The sequence below is a fragment of the Hippopotamus amphibius genome, chromosome 12, assembly GCF_030028045.1.
Source record: "Hippopotamus amphibius kiboko isolate mHipAmp2 chromosome 12, mHipAmp2.hap2, whole genome shotgun sequence".
Taxonomy (NCBI): Eukaryota; Metazoa; Chordata; class Mammalia; order Artiodactyla; family Hippopotamidae; genus Hippopotamus; species Hippopotamus amphibius.
In genome coordinates this window covers 17,453,104-17,474,499 of record NC_080197.1, presented here as the reverse complement: position 1 = coordinate 17,474,499, position 21,396 = coordinate 17,453,104, and the positions used below count along the sequence as shown (strand labels likewise).

General features: G+C 53.9%; 1 protein-coding gene across 9 annotated transcripts in view; it reads left to right on the top strand.

The window, feature by feature from the left end:
• Positions 1–21,396, top strand: part of L3MBTL1 (L3MBTL histone methyl-lysine binding protein 1) — a 31,956-nt gene extending 10,560 nt beyond the window's left edge. For 2 of the 9 annotated variants that reach the window (XM_057702770.1, XM_057702775.1), the window contains 15 exons: positions 1,043–1,131; positions 1,774–1,878; positions 2,775–2,910; positions 3,250–3,341; positions 4,595–4,722; positions 5,755–5,831; positions 6,392–6,477; positions 6,663–6,773; positions 7,251–7,365; positions 8,157–8,256; positions 8,437–8,634; positions 8,725–8,774; positions 13,067–13,224; positions 13,653–13,715; positions 18,567–21,396. In XM_057702770.1, the coding sequence (XP_057558753.1) occupies positions 1,043–1,131; positions 1,774–1,878; positions 2,775–2,910; positions 3,250–3,341; positions 4,595–4,722; positions 5,755–5,831; positions 6,392–6,477; positions 6,663–6,773; positions 7,251–7,365; positions 8,157–8,256; positions 8,437–8,634; positions 8,725–8,774; positions 13,067–13,224; positions 13,653–13,715; positions 18,567–18,701 (1,643 nt within the window). In that variant the 3' untranslated portion in view covers positions 18,702–21,396. Of the gene's footprint in view, positions 1–1,042; positions 1,132–1,773; positions 1,879–2,774; positions 2,911–3,249; positions 3,342–4,570; positions 4,723–5,754; positions 5,832–6,391; positions 6,478–6,662; positions 6,774–7,250; positions 7,366–8,156; positions 8,257–8,436; positions 8,635–8,724; positions 8,775–13,066; positions 13,225–13,652; positions 13,716–14,664; positions 15,947–18,185; positions 18,260–18,566 lie in introns of those variants that run through there. The other 7 variants (XR_009048449.1, XR_009048448.1, XM_057702776.1 and 4 more) reach the window with 7 other exon arrangements.

The following is a 21,396-nucleotide window of genomic DNA, read 5'->3' as shown; positions in this document are numbered from 1 at the left end:
TTCCTGGACCTGGGCTCGAACCCACGTCCCCTGCATTGGCAGGTGGATTCTTAACCACTGCGCCACAGGGAAGTCCCTCATAAGGATCTTTTACTCACAGCATCTTTACTCACTTATTCTTCCTAACGACCCTCTCTGGTCGAGGAAGTGATCTGCATTTGACAGATGACAAACGAGGCATGAAAGTTTCTAGAAGAAACTGGGACTATTTACTGGAGCGATATGAATTGATTTTGGTGAATTTTTTCAGGCTGACCTTGGGAGCCTACCTTACACGTTGCCAGCTTTTCCTATCTTTAAAGGATGTTTCTCCTCAGTTGGAGGCCAGGACTCCATCTCAGGCTAAATTGAAGGTCCTGCAGGGGGATTCAGCACCCCCCCCCCCCCCCCCGGACCTGAAGACTCCGAGGGCTCGAGGCCCTGAGTGAACTGTGCACGTGTGAGTGTGTGTTTGTGTACACTGCGTGTGTATGTCTTGGGGGCGGGGGTGTGTGGAATCAGTCTCTACTCTATGGACACGCCAAGCACACATACACACATTTGTGTCTCTCATTTGTGTGTGTCCGTAAGCGTTCAAAGAAGAAGAATCGGGAAAAGAGGGTTTCTTCTTTCTGTGTGGTCTCCTCGCTTTCTTCCTCCTTGCATGCTTTCCTCTCATTTCTCTTTTCCTCTCCTCTCCCAGAGAGCTCAGGTGGTGCTGAGATTAAGTCCTCTGGCTCAGCATTTGTCACACAGCCTTGTCCCTCTGTGTTTGAGACTTTGTAACCTCTGTTAGTTGCTACATAATGCAAAGTGCTTTTGCTGAACAGTGGCCTGGGGGTGGGGGCAGGGCGGACAGAATTTGGCAGAGCCTCACCTGAGCCTGAGTCTCACCTGAGCCCCCGTGTCCGGCACCATCATGGCTGAATGGGACCAGGGGGCAGCACGTGGTCAGAGACAAAGGATTGTTTAGGAGGTTAAGGTAAAGCTGGGCAGGGGAAACCGAGGAAGGTAGTATTTGAGGAGAAGCCCGGGGGTCATCCCATCTGTCTCCTGCCCACAGCCTCAGGGGAGAAGAAGGAAGGCTGGTCGTGGGAATCCTACCTTGAGGAGCAGAAGGCCATCACTGCCCCTGTCAGCCTCTTCCAGGACGTGAGTTGTATACTTTCCTCCTAGGAAGAGCTTCCCAGTCCAGGGACTCACCACCAAACTCAGGCCTTCTGGTGTTTTCTGTGTCTGAAATTCCTCAAAGGACGGCAGGAAGGAAGGGGAGGGAGACTGGTTAGGGGCCCAGAGTAGGAAAGAGCTCACTGTACTGTACGGGGCTTCCTGGGTAGGAAGAAATAGGGAGGTGGGAGCCAGGCTCAGCCATCACTGGGCCTGCAGACTTTTGAATTCTGGTGCTTTCTACTCAATTCCATCCACTGATCTTTCCATGACTTGGGTAAGAAAGAGCCCTGAAGTCCTTTTGTATTTTTTTTTTAATTTTGGGGCTGCACCGTGAGGCATGTGGGATCTTAGTTCCCCAACCAGGGATTGACCCCATGCCTCCTGCATCGGAAACGTGGAGTCTTAACCACTAGGCTGCCAGGGAAGTCCCGTGAAGCCCATTTTTAAGGGACCTGGGGGCTAGTCTTTCCTGTTTTGGATCTGTGCACTAAAAATCCCCAAGTACATTATCCCTTTGGTAGTGCCAGACAGGTAGGGCCCAGAGGTAGTTCTTTTGCCCCAAGCCCACTAAGCAAGGATAAGGCTGGAGGGGAGCTGGGTCCTCTCCCATCTGTGCGTTGACAGTACCAGGCGGTCACTCAGAACACGAATGGCTTCAGACCGGGCATGAAGTTGGAAGGCATCGACCCTCAGCACCCGAGCATGTACTTCATCCTCACCGTGGCCGAGGTGAGCCAAGGCTGGCACCCCTGTTCTGATGATGAGTCTCAGGATAGGTTGAAGGAGCTGGCCAGGGGCTTGGAGGGCCTGGACTCAGACAAGGGAGGCACTGCCCTGCCCTCAGAAAGCACACAGCCTATTAGGGGCTTGAGGCAGAGCACGCAGAAAGCTAAAGAAGGAACGGAAAGTAGGCAAAGTGTCGGGTGGTGATGTTACTGAGGAGGAGTGCTCCCGAGGGCGGGGATGGTGGCATGAGTCCAACAAGGTCCTTGTCCTCTTAGGAGCTCACAGTTGTGTGGGGCTCAGCCAGATACATAGTGATACCCTGCAGTGGTGATGACAGATGTGAGCAGGGCCACTGAGGGGGCAGGAGCAGCTTCAGAGGGGAGGGGCCTCCGTTGTTGAGTCTCGAGAGAGTTGCGAATGAATAGGGTGTTTCAGGCCCAAGAGGCAAAGTGAGCAAAAGAACTGGGGCAGGGAACACCATGTTCAAGGGCGCTGTGCTCAAGGAACCGCCATCCGCTTGCTGTGGTCTGAGCAGTGAGAGAAGGTAGCAGAAGCAAAGGTCCCCAGGGGCCCTGAGCAGGCCTGAGCCTTGGCCACTGCCCTTGGAGTTCTGTCCAGGGCTCAAAGGGGCCAGGGGGTGTCTTAGAATCTACCTGTCTCGTGCCCAGAGCTCAGGGCTCATGAGTATATGAACCGTCCTCATCACAGGATGGGAGGGTGTGGGGCAAAGTTCAGGATGCAGGGAAACCTGGGAGTGAGGAGGAGTGGGGTGGGGTTGGGTGGGGAACCTTCTCGCGCCAGGGTGCCTGAGACACCAGGCTGGGCCAGGAGAGGTGAGGGAAGGGGAGCAGGGCACCTGCTGGCATCGGAGTCCCTGTGCTTCCCCCTCACGGGGCCAGGTGTGTGGCTTCCGCCTGCGTCTGCACTTTGATGGGTATTCCGAGTGCCACGACTTCTGGATCAACGCCAATTCCCCTGACATTCATCCCGCTGGCTGGTTCGAGAAGACGGGGCACAAGCTGCAGCCCCCCAAATGTAAGGCCTACCAGGGTTGGTCCCAGTGAGGCAGTGAGCCTCCCAGGCCTGCCCTCACCCCTTCCTGGTGGTCCCTCCTTCCCTGTTCCCGTTGCACAACCAGCCTCTCTGCATCAAATCCTGCTATGACTCAGCCCCAGGGCTTCTGCTTTGCCCTTGCCCTTTAAGCAGATGTCCACCCAGGTTGTGTCCTGCTTCGGCAGGGGGTCCCTGGGCAGGTCCTTGAGGGTTTTGGGGTCCTCAGGCCTGCCCAATTCCACTGCTTCAGTGTGGGGTGCCCTCGCCACTGCCCAGCCTCTGTCTGCACGGCGCTCTGTTCGTCCCCCCCGAGGGGCCTAGGTTACAAGGAGGAGGAGTTCAGCTGGAGCCAGTACCTGCGCAGCACAAGAGCCCAGGCTGCCCCCAAGCACCTGTTTGTGAGCCAGAGCCACGTGAGTGCCCCTGAGCGAGCCGACACACGCCCCCAGGACAGAGTCACTGCAGCCGGCCCGGGTATCTGACTCAGCAGATGAGCGCTGATCTACTGGTGCTCTCGGCTCGGTTCTGGTCCTCACCGAATAGGAGGGGACCACTGGGCAGGCCCAGGGCCAGAGGGGGATGCCGGTTATGGGGTTTCCCCCAGTTCCCTCCCTCCTCCTACCACCTCCTCTCCTCCGCACATCCCCTCCGAGCCTGGGCACTGAGGTGTCTATTCTTCTTTCTTGCTTGGGTTTCTCTGCAGTCCTTGGTGTCAGGTCCAAGCCTCTATTCTGGGAGCGGCTTTTTCCTTCCTTCTGACCAACAATGAGGCTTTCCCATTTGGGTCCAACACTCACCCCTTGTCTTTCTCTCTGTTCAAGGCACCCGGCAGCTTTTCCCCACAAAGGATCTCCTAATTCCAAGCCAAAGGTCTGAGAGACATATAAGGAACTCCCAGTAAAACTGTCACCATATGGGATGTCCAGGGTCCCTGTGGGCTGGGGGCTGTACCATGCTGTTCAGGCACAGGCAGGTACCCCCCGCCCCAGCCAGGCCCCAGAGATCATATTTATAGGTTCCCAGGTGACTGGTGGGCTTCTACCAGCTATTGTGACAGGGGATGCAGATTTTAAGTCAAACTGTTTAAGTCCTGGCCCCACCATTGACCAGCTTTGTGGCCCTGGGCAAGTCACTTAACTTATAAAATGGGGGCAATGATACCCATCTCCCTAGGGTTGTAGAGATTAAGGGAAGTGATGTCTGACACGTGGCAGGTGCCTCCCCGCCCTCCCTCCCTGCTCTCTGCCTCACATGTCAGCTTCTCTTTCCCCGCCCCCCACTGTGGACCCAGCTGCCTCAGCGCAAGCTGAGCCAGGCTTGTGTGGGGAGGGGAGGCTTGTGCTCAGCCTGGCAGACTCTTTGGGTGAGTGCACAGCTTCCTGTCATTCACTCATCTTCTGCCACAATGAGGCTTCCTCTGGGCATCCCTTGGAGGCCAGAAATTCCTGAGTGGCTCAGGGCTGGGGGTTATGATTCTGCCCCGGAGGGACTCTCTTTCTCAGCCTCTTTCTCCCGCCTTCCCCCTTGCCCACCCGCCAGGCACGACCCCCAGGGAAGCTACTTCTCTTCCTTTGCCAGTGGGGCCTGGGCCAGCACAAGCCAGCCTGGGCCTGGCCGTGGCAGCCCCTCTTCTTGCCCCCAGAGTCCCCCACCCCTGGGCTTCCAGGTGGGCATGAAGCTGGAGGCTGTGGACCGCATGAACCCGTCCCTTGTCTGCGTGGCCAGTGTGACCGATGTAGTGGACAGCCGCTTCCTCGTGCACTTTGACAACTGGGATGACACTTATGACTACTGGTAGTGGGAGGGCCCAGACTTGGCACTGGGGGGTGGGGGCGAGGGGGAGGGGATGGCAGGGGAGGTGGGGCAGGGGAGGTGGGGATGGCGGGGACAGGAGGCGTCACGTCGACCCAGCCCAGCCCTGACGTTCATATTGCTCAGGGGGGACAGTTGACTGCCCTGTGGGTTTGATCTACATCATTTATTGATTATGATGGCAACTAAATGTTTCATCTGAAAGTAGGTTACTGTATATAAAATAGATAACTAATGAGGACCTGCTGTATAGCACATGGAACTCTACTCAGTACTCTGTAATGACCTATAGGGAAAAAGAATCTAGAAAAGAGTTTTATGTATAACTGATTCACTTTCCATCTGAAACTAACACAACACTGTACATCAACTATACCATAGTAAAAATTTTTTTAAAAATAAAAATAAAAGTACCTAAAGATGCAGATGTAGAGAACAGACTTGAGGACATGGCGGGGGGCGGGGGTGGGGGGGGTGAAGGGGAAGCTGGGACGAAGTGAGAGAGTAGCATTGACATATATACACTACCAACTGTAAAATAGATAGCTAGTGGGAAGCTGCTGCATAACACAGGGAGATCAGCTGGACGATGGATGATGACTTAGAGGGCTGGGATAGGGAGGGTGGGAGGGAGGCTCAGGAGGGAGGGGATATGGGGATATATGTATACAGACAGCTGATTCACTTTGTTGTACAGCAGAAACTGGCACAACAATGTAAAGCATTTATACTCCAATAAAGAGCTAAAAATAAATAAATACATAAATAAATAAATAAATAAAAATGAAAGTACCAAGGTTAAGACAGCAAACCCCTGTGAGCCATGATCTCCTCTGAGATATCATGGCGGTGTTAGAGTTTTTAGTTACTGTTGCAATTTTCTCTCTCACCAGTCATCTAACTTTCATGCAGAAGTAACATGAGGGGGGGGGGCCTGTCACCATGATGTCTTAGGACAGCAGGCTCAGGGCCTCGCAGCTCCACTTGGGACAGTGAAGAATTCTTGGGTTTCAGGTGTGATCCCAGCAGCCCCTACATCCACCCGGTGGGCTGGTGCCAGAAGCAAGGAAAGCCCCTCACCCCTCCACAAGGTGACCCCACAGCCTGAGCCCACCCCCCCTCCCTGGTCCCTTACCAGTACCTCATTAGCCGGCTCTTTAGGGGGCAGGGTGAGGGGACAGTTGTGTCCTGGAGCCTTGGCTTCTTTGCCTGGGAGTTGAGAACCCTTTGATCTTAGGAGAGTCCTGTCAAACCCTGCCTCTGTTGAGGTGGAAGGGAGGAAAGGTAGATGACCCCCCCTCAGTACGAGAGCAGGAGTCCCGAGCGAAGAAGGTGTATCCTTCCCTGTCGGGGTGTTACGCTGGGCCACATACAGTAAGGGTTCAGGTGGGACTGGGGCTGAGCGGGGGCAGTAGAGCCAAGGAGGGGGCTGGGGGCCCTGTGAGCTGGGAGGGCATGTGCCTGCTTCTCTCTAGCACCCCTCCGCCGCAGGAGTCCGCCGCAGGAGCCCCCTGCAGGGAGCAGGCCGTGGTGATGCAGGGGGACCTCTCTCCACGGGCCTCTGCCCTTTGCACACCTCTGGTCCTGCTTGGAGGGGAGAGCCCCCCAGTACACCTGGGTGCCTGGACATGGTGCCCATCCTCTCCTCTAGACTACCCAGACCCTGACAGCTTCTGTTGGGAGAAATATCTGGAAGAAACCGGGGCCTCTGCTGTGCCCGCCTGGGCCTTCAAGGTGGTGAGTCATCTCTCCCTGCCTGCAGAGCTGAGCTCGGGAAGGCGAGGAGCCCTCAGCCAGCCAAGATGGGGCCCTGGCCTCCCCCTTTGGCCGTGGTTTTCCCAGGCACAGCACCTGGGCTCCCCTCTTGGGGCTTTAGCTCTGCTGAGCTGGGCCTTGGCCTGAAGGCTGCTGTCCCCGTGCAGCGGCCCCCGCACAGCTTCCTGGTCAACATGAAGCTGGAGGCCGTGGACCGCAGGAACCCAGCCCTAATCCGTGTGGCCAGCGTGGAAGATGTGGAGGACCATCGGATAAAGGTGGCTCTGGGCCTCTCGGGCTGGGGATGTGGGCAGGCCGATTGGGCAGTGCTTCTGTAGACTGGGTTGAGGTCAAGGGCATGGCGTGAGCCAGATTTGAGGGAGGCTGTGCATCGTGGGGAAGAGAGCTCGAAACTCGAGGCCGAAGATCTTGGGTCTCAGTCTGGCCTCATCTGTGACTTACCTTTGTGAGTTGGGACAAGTCAGGTCCCCTCTCTGAGCCTATAAAATGGGCCTAATAATCCTTGTCCTGTCCAAGGATTGATGGGAGATGCCAGTAGCTTAAAGGATGAAACCCATGGAAAGTGTGGTGGCCGGGATGGATTATTGTGGTGTTGGCCCCTTGGTTCTTCCAATCCAGGATCTTGCTTCTGACAGGCCCCAGGGATGGGGAGAGCCTCCTGGAGCCTGGAGGACCTCCTGGCTGAGCTGGGCTCCATGAGGAACACCTGACCTCCAAGGGCCTTTCCTCCCCAGCTCCACTTTGATGGTTGGAGTCATACCTACGATTTCTGGATCGACGCCGACCACCCTGACATCCACCCTGCAGGCTGGTGCTCCAAGACAGGGCATCCCCTGCAGCCTCCTCTCCGTGTGTATCCCTAGGGCGCTCTGACCCTTTCCTCCTGGTGTCTGACCCTGCCCCTGAGCTCTGGCACCCCTCCCCCTTCTATAACATGCCCACAGGGAGCTCTGGGGTTCCCCATCCTTCCCACCCCGGAGGTCTCTGCTACACTTAGCAATGCCTCTGGCCTCCCCAGGTGCCGGGTTTGGGGTCTGGAGGTGTGAAAGGCCAAGCTCACTTGGGAGCATATGTGTTGGAGGTCGTTGTAGCCCTGGGGAGTTCTCTCAGCATCTAGTAGAGCCACAGAGGTCATGCGCTGTGTTTCCTAAGGCAATGTGACTCCCTAAACAGAATCCTGGTCCCCTCCGCAGGCAGGGGTTAGAGGTCACCCACATCTGTTTCACGTGGGGTGTTGATCCTTCTCAACTGTTCTCTGAGCATAAGCAGAGCCTAAAAAAAGTCACCAAAGTCTTGGGGGTGAAACTGAGAAACCAGAATAACATGAATCTGCCTGATGTGGCTCCTGGGTGCAGCTGTGCCCACACCAGCTCTGAGCCGATCTCCCCAGGGGTTCTCTTCCTTTCAGAGACAGAGGGTACGGCCTGCAGGTTTCCACAAAGTAAATGAGGCAAGCCCTCATTTCCCCAAGAGGGGCTGATATCCATTAGCAGGAAGTGGTGTCCCAGCCTGGCTCAGGGCCCCTGTACCTAGGGAGCTAGTTCGCAGCACTGACCTTCCCTGCCCTCCATGACCCCTCCCCCAGCCTCCTCCCCCACCCCCAGGGCCCTGCGCTGACCCTTTTCTTCTTGCCCCTCCAGGACCCAGAGAACCCAGCTCTGCCTCCCCTGGGGGCTGTCCCCCTCTCAGCTTTCGGAGCCTGCCACACACCAGGACCTCCAAGTACAGCTTTCACCACCGGTGAGTGAAGGGCTCCTACTAAGAGACCCTCAGGCATCGTTGCTTAGAGAGGGTCAGTTTTACACGCACTATGTGTGGCCAACCGGGGTCCACCCAACCGCTCTCCAAGTGGGGCCAGGGTTATAAAGAACTAAAGGGGAACAGGCAGATTCAGCCCATCTTAAGCTTCTTCTTCTCCAGGAAGTGCCCCACTCCTGGTTGTGATGGCTCTGGCCACGTCACAGGCAAGTTCACAGCCCACCACTGCCTCTCGGGCTGCCCGCTGGCCGAGAGGAACCAGAGCCGGCTGAAGGCAGAGCTGTCCGACACGGAGGCCTCGGCCCGTAAGAGGAACCTCTCGGGCTTCTCCCTAAGGAAGAAGCCTCGCCATCACGGACGGTGCGGAGGGCAAGGGTGCAGGGCTTCGAGTCCTCCTGGGCCAGGCCCGGCCCTGATTCCCTGCCACGGACCTGGTCCCTCTCTCTCCAGGATCGGACGCCCTCCAAAGTATCAGAAGATCCCACAGGAAGATTTCCCAGGTGAGTCCTGGGTCATCTGCTCCCCTGTCCTCTGCTGTATTCACAAGAGTGCTCAGTAATTGGTGGGAGGAGTCACCAGTGCTGCCCAGAGAGGGAGAAGCTGGCAGGCAGGCCTCTTCTGCATTCTCGATACTGGGGGATACAGAGCAGTGGCAGCACCACCAGGTGGGCCTTGAGCGACCTCAGATCCCGGCCCTTTTTCACCCCTGGCCTTCTTGCTGTGAGTCTGCAGGAAAGGCGCAGAGCCTCTCTTGTCTCCGGGTTCTCCACTGTGAAGGCAGGATGATGTCCCCAACTCTGTTTTTCTCAATCTAGGCTTCCAGAGAGGGAGGCCATAGCTGCCACTTTCTAGCTATGTTGACCTTGAGCAAATTACTTAACATCTCTAAGCTTAGGTTTCCTCATTTGAAAATATGAACAATACCTGCCTTTCCGGCGTCAATTACCTGAAATAATAGTGGCTGCTATGCTGTTTACTTAGCACCTACTACAGGCCAAGCACCGTTTCAGGTGCTTTAGCTATACCATCACTGACTCTCACAAGTGGTCTGTAGCGTAGATGTCGTTCTCTCCTGAGAGAAGAGGAATGGGAGGTTGGAAGGGTAAGGTCATTTGCCCAAGGTCATTCACCTTGTAAGAGGCTGAGCTGGGCTTCAAACTTGGGCATGACTTCTCCTGCTGTTGCTGCTGGTACAACAGACATAAATTATCTGATCCACACATCAGTTCACTTTTCCACCTCCTTTGTCTTAGCTTGGCTGCCACAGCCAAGTACCACAGACTGGGTGGCTTCAACAACAGAAATATACTTTTTCACACTTCCAGAGGCTAGAGGTCCAAGGTCAAAGGATCAACAGGTTTGGTTTCTTCTGAGGCCTCTCTCCTTGCGTACAGACTGCCACCTTCCGGCTGTGTCCCACGTGGTCTTTGCTTTATGCCTGTGGGCCTGCAGGGTCTCTCCATGTCTCCAAAATTCCTTTTCTTATAAGAGTACCAGTCAGATTGGACTAGGGTCCACGCTAATGGCCTCATTTTAACTTAATCACCTCTTTAAAGGCCCTTTCTCCAAATATAGTCACATTCTGAGATACTGGAGATTAGGGCTTTAATGTATGAATTTGGTGGGGCACGGGACACAGCTCAGCCTGTAGCTCCAACGGGAGGGATAAGGTGACTGAGCCGTCCACTGCATGACGAATCCATCTACGTCTTCAGCCACTGGCACAGGGCCTGGTACACAGCAGGGACACTGGGGGTCTTGCCTCAGCTGAGTTAAATACACATCATTTTAAGGCAAGAAGAAACCTTAAGAAACCACCAGGATCACTGCACAATTTATGAGCAGGACCCAGGCTACTCAGCAGTCTCTGTAACCTGGGCAGTATTAGCACAGTGATTAAAAAAGCACAGCCCTCAGGCAGACTGCCTTTTTTGTGCTGTGTGATCTTGGGCAGGTGAAGCCACCTCTCTGAGCCTCAGCTCCCTCATCTGTAAAATGCTCATATCTACTAACAGTGCCAATCTTAAAAGGTGGTGAGAGGCTCCAATGAGGTGATCCATGTGAAGTGCTTAATAACCTGCTGGAATTATTATTAGTCCTGATGTCTTTCCTGACTCTCTCCTGCTGCTGTTCTATACTGTTTCCTTTTGGTGGAAACAGAAGGCAATTCCTGCAGCCTCAGACCTGAGTGAGGAGGGTTTCGGCCTGCCACCCAGCTCTCAGAGTGGGGACTTTCAGGGAATGGGACTGCGGTGGGCACCTCTTCTATCCTGCCCTGGTACACCTGGTCAGCTTCCATTGCAGGGCCATGTTCTGACCGCCAGAGGGCGCGTGCCTACTGTGTTCTTTCTGGAATTATCCTGAGAACTCTTTCCATAGACTAAGGCTGTGGTCCGATTGGACTGAGAAGGACTCACCCAAGGCCTGAGGCACTGCAGGGACAGGGCAGGGAACAGAGCCCAGGCCTCTGACCTCTGGGCAGAGCTCCCCTGTCCTGCCTGTGGGCTCTCACACAGAGGGGACCCTGGTCACTCTGGATTTTGTTCTGGAGGAGACTTCTCACGCGTCCGTGGGTCGACCTCCTCAGTGTGGGTTTGCTGGGAAAACAGCTCGCTGGGGGAGGCTGGCTGGAGAGAACAGGACTCACCTTGCTTCTAGAGCTGTTCAGGCCCCATGAGTGCCAGCTGTTGGAAAGAACAGGAGGAAACCACAGAGATTTCTTTATCCAACCAGTTCATCTACAGATGGGGAAACTGAGGCCCATGTTAAGTGACATGCCCAGGATTAAAGAGCAGGTTAGTAAGGAAATAACCCCACCTCCTGATTCTGAGTCCGGTTTGTGTTTTCTGTTATACTGCATCACTCCCACCCCCCAGCACCGCCCCCCGCCAATGCCCCACCACGGTTCCCCTGCCTTTCCACAGTGCCTATTCAGCACACAGTTGCTAACCTCCAATCATAGTAGTGCTATAGACTGAACGTCTGTATTCCCCCGCCCAAATTCACATGTTGAAACCTGACCCCAGTGTCATGGTGTTTGGGGTGGAGCCTTTGGGAGGTGATTAGTTCATGAGGACGGAGCCCTCATGAATGGGATTAGCACCCTCATAAGAGACCCCTTGCTCTTTCTGTCATGTGAAGATACAGTGAGAAGACACCAGCCTGGGGGTCAGGAAGTGGACCTTTACCAGATACCTATTCTGCTGGTGCCTTGATCTGGGACGTCTAGCCTCTAGTACTGTGAGGAATACATTTCTGTTGTTTTTAAGCCAAAAAAAAGGAAAGAAAGAAAAAAGAAAAAGAGGTGCTATTTCTGACCTGCAGCTAGATGTTTTGCAGTCAGATAAGATACCTGCAAAAGCTCCCGTCCTGTGCTCTGGGGAAGAAAGATAAGGAGAAGCACAGCGCCCAGATTCCTCGCCAGGGCACATGGAGCACCAGACACAGGGCTTCAAAGCGGGGCACCTGGTGGACAGGAGGGCAGACCTGCGGGCAGGTAGATGAATTGCTAGTGGCAGTAGCTGTCACAGGAGATCCAGGGTGCACCCCAAATAGGTCCTGAGAGAGCTGGCTGGGCTGTGCAGCGGTTGCAGGCTCCCTGGTGGTGCTGAAGGGTGGGGCTCTGCAGGGTGCAGGCAGGAGCCTGGGTTTGGACTGATGAGCAGTGAGGTAGCAGGCGGGCAGAGTCACGGAGCAGTCAGTGGGGCTGGAAATGGGATTCCAGAGGCTCTGAGCTCTGATTGTGAGGTGCAGAGGAGTCAGGGTGAAAGGCTGAAGTGCAGGAGAGGGACAGAAAGACAAGGTGATGAGCAGGGTGGGCCTGCAAGAGGAGGGCAGCAGAGGGCCGAGTTCACGAGAGTCTAGAATTAGCACCAAGTGAACAGGGTAGAGCCAGCTCTCCTGGATTCTGGGCAGAGGCAGGGCAAGCCCCAAGGGACAGTGGCCACGTGGCCCAGCCAAGGCAGGTAAGGTGGGCAGGGGCCAGGTTTGCCAGAGTGGCCAGAAGTAGATGAAGTCCAAGGAGACAGCCACCCAGCCTGGCCAAGGAGGAAGCCAGGTCGAGCAGGGTCACTCACCAAATGGCAGAGCTGCTTGGAGGCTGGAGGTCAGGAGCCAGGGGTTCCAGGAACAGATCAGGGAGCACAGGGATAGGCAGCGTGGAGTGGGCGAGTGGGTCAGGGGTCACCCCAGAGGTGCCAGAGTAGGCCGGGGGCTGGCACGCAGGGAATGAACTAGACCTGGCTGGGGATGGAGTGGGGAGGCATGGAGCTTGAGGCAGTGGCCATGGCTAGGCAGTGAGCTTTCGACTGGGCAGGTGGATTCTGATTCTCAGACAGAATCATCCTGAGGCTGCAAGAATCGGGGCCGGAAAGGACTCAGGAAAAGGAGGGCAAACAGAATGGGCTTTTGATGTCCGGGCTGAGGTTGCTTGGATGTTGGAGGCCGTTTTGATGCAGGGTATCTAGAGCGTGGTGTTTCCAGGATGCTGTAGCAGCTCCAGGAGAGAAGAGCGTCCTGGAAGCTTCCAGGGTGATGCAGCCTCAGAAGGATGGTGGTGGGGTCATTCTACACAGTCTGTAACATGAGGAACCCACTTTATCCCAAGGGGTGAGCACTGGATGAGGAGTCAGGAGATCTGGCTCACCCTCTTGGCCTTGCAGAGATGTCCAAAGGGGGCCATGGTCAGGCCCACTCTGCCAGCCAGTCTCCCAGGTGGCCTGGGGATGAGTGGGCTTCGGGGACCAGGTTAGTTCTTGGCCTTGGCCGGCCAGCCTCTGCCTCTGCCTTCCAGCACTGACCACCGACGTCACGCACCAGTCCCTCTTCATGTCAGCCCTGTCGGCCCACCCCGACCGGTCGCTCTCAGTGTGCTGGGAGCAGCACTGCAAGCTCCTGCCGGGAGTGGCGGGCATTTCGGCCTCGACCGTCGCCAAGTGGACCATCGATGAGGTGCGGGGCTCTCTTTCTCTGCCTCTACTCTGCCCTCACCACACCCTGGCAGGAGGGCTCAGGAAAGGCCCCTGTCAGGCAGAGCCCCACACTGCTCCTGACTCAAACTCCTGCGCCTCCCTGCCGTCTACAGTCCCTCCCAGCTGCCCGGCAGGGGCAGGGGTGGGGGGACCAAGGGATTGTTTGATAGGCCCGTCCTGGTAGATGGGGAGGGGGCGTGCTGCTAGTCCAGCAGGGAGACAGGCTCAGCCCTGGGCCTCGGGAGCAATGGGCCTCATCTCGCTCAGCCAGCAGCACAGAGATGCAGGATCCTCTTAGGCTCATAAGGAAAAGCAACACCGTCACAGCCCAGGAGGCACCAAGGCCGGGTAGGCCCGCCTCTTCCCGAGCCCCGTCCCCTTGGCAACATGTCTTCTTTGGTTTCCAAGGTCTTCGGCTTTGTTCAGACCCTGACGGGTTGTGAGGACCAAGCGCGGCTCTTCAAAGATGAGGTGAGGTGCAAAGCACAGGGTGGGGACAGGGGAGGGTCACCGACGTTGAGATGGCAGGACGCAGGCACCCTCCCCAGCAGTGCCCCCAGCTAGAGAGGGCCTTCTGTCGTCCCACCTGGGGGGACCAGTCATAGTGACGCATGTCTCTGGGAAAAATCTGGTACGGACCACAGCCCAGCTTGGGAACCCAACCCTCTGTGTTCAGAGCATCCTCAGGAAGGGAAACAGGATTCCACTCACCCTTGCGATCTCTGCTCAGACTTTTGTTTTCCAAAGTTAGCTTCCCCAGTGGCAGTCAGTTAAAGTGTATTTTGACTGGTGCAGCTACTGCCATTTACTGCAGGGATCCTAACCCACACTTAAAATGAGGGCCCAGAAGCTTCCCAAGGTTGAGAAGCAGTGAGCTGTAAGCGAAAGACCACTCACCACTCGTTTTGCAGACAGGTGGGTTTGAAGCCTAGTTCTGCAGGTTGGAGTTCTTTCGAGTCTGCATCTTCTCATCTGTAAAACAGAGAAGGAGTTCCCTGGTGGTCTAGTGGTTGGGACTCATTGTCGTGGCCCGGGGTTCAGTCCGTGGTTGGGGAACTGAGATCCCGCAAGCCACTCGGCGAAGCCAAGAAAAAAGAGGGAGAGAGAGATAAAATGGGTAAAATGCTGACTCCCTTGCAGGGCCGTTTGAGGGCTGGAAATGGTTAATGGATCATTGTACCAGAATGTCTAGTGTAACTGTGTCACCGGCATCGATATTATTATATAGCAATGCTGCAGAGTAATACACAAATCACACCACTATAGCCATATGCCCAATGCAGGGAACTCTCTTGCAGTGGTAGCTCTGGCTTTCAATGAGTAGTTGTCTTTAAATAAAGAGCTTTATCATGACTCCCCTAATTTGAAGAGTTTGAAATTGGAAGGGACCTTTGAGTTGGTTTAGGTCTTCCTTCCAAAGGATGCACGTACCCCACTTCACCCAAGCAAGCGTCGTCTCAGCTCCCCGTAGATGCCGCCTCCAGGTCAGGTGCCCAAGAGAAAGAAGTCTGCTCCTCTTTCCCTGGAAGAATCTCTCTATCCAGGCCCAACACAGCCAGTGTCTTCGTCGACCCTTGGGTGGTGATGCTCCCAAACTCCTCCCCATTCTGGGTGCTTGCCTTCCGGGTTGATCTTCTCATCGGAATGTGTGAGTGTCCAGAGCTGTGCCCCGTGTTTCAGAGGCCCTCTGACCAACGCAGAACACACTGGGCCGCTCCTCCCCGGGGTGTTTGTGGCTTTTGTTTTTAAAAAGACTTTATTTTTTTTAGAGCAGTTTTAGGTTCACAGCAAAATCGAAAGGCAGGTACTGAGAGTTCCCATATACCCCCTGCCCTCCACACACAGGCACAGCCTCCCGCGTTAGCAACATCCCCCACCAGAGTGGTACCTTTGTTACAACTGATCAACTGACACCTAGATTTGTTTTATTAATGGAGGTAAAATATGCATGGAGCGAAATGCACACATCTTAAAAGTACATTTCTACAAGTTTTGTGAAATGTATACACACTGAACCCAGTAGGTCAATCAAGATACAAAACATTTCCATCATACCAGAAAGTTCTTTCTTGGCCCATTTCATTAGTTCTCATAGGCACGGTTCTAATTTCTAGCACCATAGATTCGTTTTACCTGTTTGTTTGTTTTTTTAATTTTTATTTTATATTGGAGGATAGTTGATTAACAATGATATGTTACTTACAAGTGTACAGCAGAGTGATTCAGTTATTCCCATTCGAGTATCCATTCTTTTTCAGATTCTTTTCCCACTTAGTCGTTTTACTTACTCTTGAACTTCATATAAATTGAATCGTACAGCACATACTCTTATGCATCTGTCTCTTTTCAGTGTAATGTTTTAGGGGTTCATCCACGGTATCGTGCACACCAGTAGCTCCTTTTTATTTCTGAGCGGTGCTCTGTTTCGTGAAAATCCCACAGTTCTCCTGTTAATGGGCATTTGCATTGTTTTCTCCTTCTCCAGATTTGAACCCTGTACTTCTGTTGACAAAACTTAAGCTTGCACTCGCTTTATTATAGCTACATCACACCAGTTTGGAGTTCATGAAAGGTCCCAAGTGCCTTGTCTATCAATTATCTATTATAGTCTAACCAAATCTTCCAGTGTGTTATTTGTACCACTGGGTTTTGTTTTGTTTTGTTTTGTTTTAGCCTAATGTAAAACTTTACATTTATACCTATTAAATGTTCCCTTGTTGGTTTCATAGTCTCATTGTTTTAAATCTTGATTCTGTCATCTCTGATATTCACAAGGCTTTCCAGCCTCATACAGCTTGTACATTTGATAACTAAGCCTTCTGTCTTCCACCAAGTCTTCACCGCACGTGTTTCATGAGACAGAGCAGAAGCATGTGGCACCCATTAGAGATTGTCCTTTAGGTGACAACAGGTCATAAATCAATGCTCTTTGAGTGCAGTGGTTTAGCCAGCTGGAGAACCACCCCAGGGTTCGATCCTTGGGCATCTTCCCCTTTTCAGGAGAAGGGCTATGTCTCCCAGGAACATCTGCTGTGTATCTCGGTTCAGCATGGTTTGTGATATAAAAAAGCAATGGCAAAAGGGGCAAGGGGTGCCGGTGGCCCACCGGCATCAAATAGAGTCTCAGGGTGGAGGAGGACCTTTGCAGGGTCTGAGGATTGCCTTCTCCAGGATCTGGTGCATGTCATCCATTTCCCCAGGGAGGACCATGCTCCAAGGAATGGGCTTTCTCTGGCTGAACTGGTGCTTTCAGGGACATGAGTCAGGATTCTTTCCAGCCAGGACACAGACCAGTCGCTAGAGGGATGCTTCATGAGTGAGAAATTAGAGTATATCAGATCGATGGTCTTATGGGTTGTCTGTCCAGTCTGGTAGTTGGCACTGATGGACCTAAGAAGAGTCTGCCCAGTCCTCTCATTGTCACCTTTATTGTAGCTCTCATGTATTTGTTTAATTTATTCAGCAAATAATTATTGATATTTGCTGTGTGCCTGGCCCAGCATCACGTGATGAAGGCTAATTCCTTAGTCTTTCTGCCTCAGTTTCCTCACCTGTGTAATAGGGGTAATTAATACTGGTACTGCTTCAGAGAGGTGTTGTAAGGATTACTAAATCAGTTAATATACAAAAAGTGTTTAAGAACCGTGCTGGGCACAGAAGAAACATCATAGAGGTAGTTTACCTGCTGTGATTCTTAAGGAGGGACCATAGGAGGGATGGTGCCTCTTCAAAAAAGGGATCCCAGTACCTAGAGGAGGGGGTTCTTCAAGCTGAATGGTGGGACCAGGAGCCACATGGCTTTCCTGCCCAGAGGCTCCCCAGCCCAGCCCAGCCCACCTGCTGAGAGGCAAGGCGCTTGTGCTCACTATCCCCCACCCCCAACCCATCCCTAGCCCCACCTCCCTCCCTGGCTGTCTTCATCTCACTCCCTCCTCCACAAGGGGCTTCTCCCCTCCCTGTCCCTACCCATCTCCCTATCCCGGAGAATTAACAATTATCAACAGTTTCCATACTTGCTTCACCTATTTTTATTTATTTAATTAATTATTATTATTATTATTCTTTTTTTTTGCTGTGTTGGGTCTTAGTTGCGGCACGGGGGCCCTTCATTGTGGCACACAGGCTTCTCTCTAGTTATGGCATGCGGGCTTAGTTGTCCTGCGGCATGTGGAATCTTAGTTCCTCAACAAGGGATCCAGTCGGCATCCCCTGCGTTGCAAGGCGGATTCTTTACCACTGGACCACCAGGGAAATCCCTGCTTCACCTATGTTTAGGTGAAGTGGTTTTAAGTAAATGATTGACATCATGACATTTCACCCTGAGTACTTCAGCATGCATCTCTGAAAACTGAAGTCTTTCTCTGCATAACCACAACCTTATTATCCCACCAAACAAGTGGACAGTAGCTCCTTTATGTCACCTAATACCCAGTCTATTCACATTTCCCTGCTCGTGCCCAGAGTATCTTTCACAGTTGGTGTTTTTGAGCCAGTACCCAAGCAAAGAACACATAGTTGGTTTGGGTTGTTGTGTATCTTAAATATCTTCTATTCTAGAATAGCTTCCTCTGCTTTTTTTTCCCCTTTCTTTTTTTGCAATGTTGAAAACAGTCTTGGTGAACGTGAACTTCTAGATCTGTCTCATTGTTTCCTCGTGGTGTTTAACTAGGTCCACTCTCCCCCGTGTTTCCTATAAACTGGACGTCGGGTGCAGAGGCTTGGTTAGATCCAGGTTCAACCTCTCTCTTTTCCTCTCTTCCTCTCTTCCTTCCCTGCCCACCCCCTTCCTTCCCAAGAGCAGCTCATAGGTAACACGGTAGAGCTCAGCTGCATCATGTGGGAGTGCCTGCGGTGTCTGCTATTTTACTATTCGCAGCACTGAGATTGACCGGTGGGTTTATATGGGGACAGCAACAGCAGGTTTTTTGAAGCTGCTGTCAGTGAGGACTCAGAGGATGTTATGCAAACACACACTGAAATCCAGACCAGCCAGCAGAAAGAGAGAGAGAGAAAGAGTGAGTGTGCGTGTGTGAGTGTGTGTGTGGGGGGAGGGGGGATGGGGGGGGGAACGTGGGGAAACCAGCGGTATCTTTCTTTCCTTCTCTGTCCCCATTGCTGTCTTCCTTTTTTCCTTCCTCCCTCCCTTGTCCTTTCTCCTTTTCCTTCCTCTCCCCTCTCCCTCCTCCTTCCCTCCCCGCCATCTGCCCTTTACTCCCATTTTCTTTCTCCCTCCCCACTCCCCATGCACACCCCCCACCTTCCTCCTTCCCGGCACCCTCTCCACCTCCTCCGCTTTCCGCCTCCCTCCCCGCAACCCCTCAGATGATTGACGGCGAGGCCTTCCTTTTGCTGACACAGGCGGACATCGTGAAGATCATGAGCGTCAAGCTGGGCCCAGCCTTGAAGATCTATAACGCCATTCTCATGTTCAAAAACGCCGACGACACCTTAAAGTGACTGGCGCAGGGCTGGGCCCTCCCTATGCAGCTGCCGTTTCCTTCCCCGGCTTGAGTTCGAGTTCCTCACATCCCACCCGTGCCCCCGCCACCCTCTATCCCTTACCAGGGGTGGTCCTTCTCTCCAGGGCCGCCTCCTACAAGGTACAGGGGAGCAGAGGAGCCCTGGGGAGGAGGGAGTCCTAGCCCCCGAGTCCTGGAGCTCATCTGCCATCGGGCACACCGGTGAGGGTGTGACCGGGCAGGGGGGAGCGTTACTGATGGAGAAGTTTGAAGGTGCCGCGCCCCTGGCGCCCCCGCATCTCCAGCCAACTTGTTTCATCAACAAAGGGTCTTTCTCTCAGCCGCTAAGAACAGTCTGGTAGAAGTCTCCAATCTGAGGCATTTCTCTCTTTGGCATCTCTTTGTGTGTTTCTTTCCTTTTCTCCTTTCCTCCAACCAGGGAGTGACCCTGGCGCAAAGGTATTTATTCAAAAAGACACCTCCCCCCTTTCTGTCTGCTGGTTTTGCTGCCCTCGTTCTGCTGCCCGGTTTCCTGGGCATGGCCCAGCCAGACCCTGCTGGCTCTTCCCCCTTAGATGGGTGAGCCCCAGAGATAGGTCTTCATACAGTCCATTGGGAGCCTTTGGCTGCCTTTCTCTTTTTTGCTGGGAAGTGGGGAATTCTGAGCCAGGATGCCTTCTTCAACACGCCCAGTCTGGACCACTTGGTATTTTAGTGTCCTTTGCTCCATCCTGTTTCCAGTGGAGCAGGTGGTTAGAACCTGTTTAACTTCTGTAGCAGAGGTTAAGGTTCCATGGATGTTCCCCATACACCCCTCCTGTGTCACGTGTGGAGAGGAGGTAGCCTGGCTGGCTGGCTAGCTGAAACCAGCCCCAGGGTACATCAGCTAATCTCGGGCCTTGGGCCAGCAGGCCAGTCTGGCAGGCATGGTGACTCTCAAAGCTGGGTATAGCATTCTTCTCTGCAGCCATGGGTCTCAGCCAAGGTGTTGCCCGGGGGTAAGGGCCCCATGCCTGCCAGGCCTCCTGCCATGGGAATACAGCACTCTGCCTGGCACACACACCCCATGGTAGCACATTCAGCCTGTCCCTTAAATGTCTTGCTCTTGGGGAATCTTACAACAACCCCTCGAAGTTGGGGATCGGGAAGAAGGTGAATTCTTCTATCTTTGAATTCTCCGTGTCCCTTAAGCCTGTCTTACCACTCTCCATCTGTCTTGCACTGCCAGCCGGATGCCTGCCAGAGCTCTGGGACTTTGACCTTTCTGTCCAAGAGGGAGCCTAGCCTCCAATGAGCCACTGCAAAACCTGCCTCCCAGCCTCCGGGGGCAGGGGGGTGGGGGTGGGAGGCAGAGGCTGGGGCAGAAGCCAGCCCCACACGTGGAGGTGAGGAGCCACCGCCAGGCTCCTGTGGAGCTGGGGGCCTCCCCCAGACCCCTCCTCTCCTTCATGTGATGTGTATGTGTGGGTGCATGTAGGGCTTGCTAGGAGTGTTTGACAGGGTGCAGATGTGAGGCTCAGTGCTGGGGAAATGTCAAGGGCTATTATTGTTAAAATATGAAGCTTTATCTTTGGGAAACCCAAAGCTCTGTTGATTTCTTGTCCCGGTCCAGTAGGGGACTGTCTCTCACATAGGCATGGGCAGCTTGCCCAGGGCAGCCATTCAGCCCCCCAGCTGAACTGCCGCAGGGCTGCAGAAAGTCCTCAGAGGAACCACCTTCCTGGGAGGGCTTGGCCAGGCCCTGCCTCTGGCTGGGGGTTGAGATTACAGAGGCTGCACTGGGGCCCCCTTGGCCAGGAGTAAGGCGGAGCCCGTCCAAGCCCCTCTCTCTCGGTTGCTTGGGTGACAGTAAAACCCACCAGCTCCATGGCCTCATCTGCCCCTTGTGAAACTGAGGAGAGATGCTCGTTGACTCTGGTGTCAGGAGAAGAGAGCAAGTACGCACAGCTATGCTGTGGGGCCTCTCCGCTTCTAAGAAGTGCAGCTGGGACGCTGTGCCGCATGGGTCTGTCCACCGCCGTCCTAATGCTTGTCTACGGCTAAGACAGGATGGACCAAAGGCCTTGGAGAAAAGGGCCTCCAGGCCTCCGAACTTTGTGGCCTCAGCATTGTCTGCACCAACATCAAACTCTGGAAAGAAACCAAATCATAAAAGAAAGAGGAAAAGAAATCTGCCTTCTGTCCACCCTGCTGCCCCTTCACCCCCATCCCTTCCCCCAGAGGAGATCATTGCACCTTGACCTGGGCTCATAGTGAGGGGTGAGGGATGAGGGGAGAGGGGAGGGAGTTGGCGCCGCTGCCCTGTGCCCTCCACCCTGCTCTCCAGCGGCTGGAATCGCCTACACTTTGGCCCCAGGCAGCCTTTCCCAGCCCTGGCCCAGCCCTGGCTTAGGGCAGTGAGACGCTTTCTGTTTAATTTCTGAAGCAGAGAGAATGATCCCAGAGTTTGAAAATGAGGCTGGTTTGCACTTTCATTCACATGCACTTTGGTGGAGTTTTTTGTACTTGCCTCGTGTCTGTGTGTGTGTGTGTGTGTGTGTGTGTGTGTTCGTGCGTGCACACACATGTGAGTGTTCTTTAAGAGAATCCTCTGGTTAAAGATGAAGTCACTCTTGACTCTTGAGAGAGAAAAAGTGACAGACAAAATGTGGTGTATTTTGTCAGTGTATTGAAACACCATAAATAAACCTGAA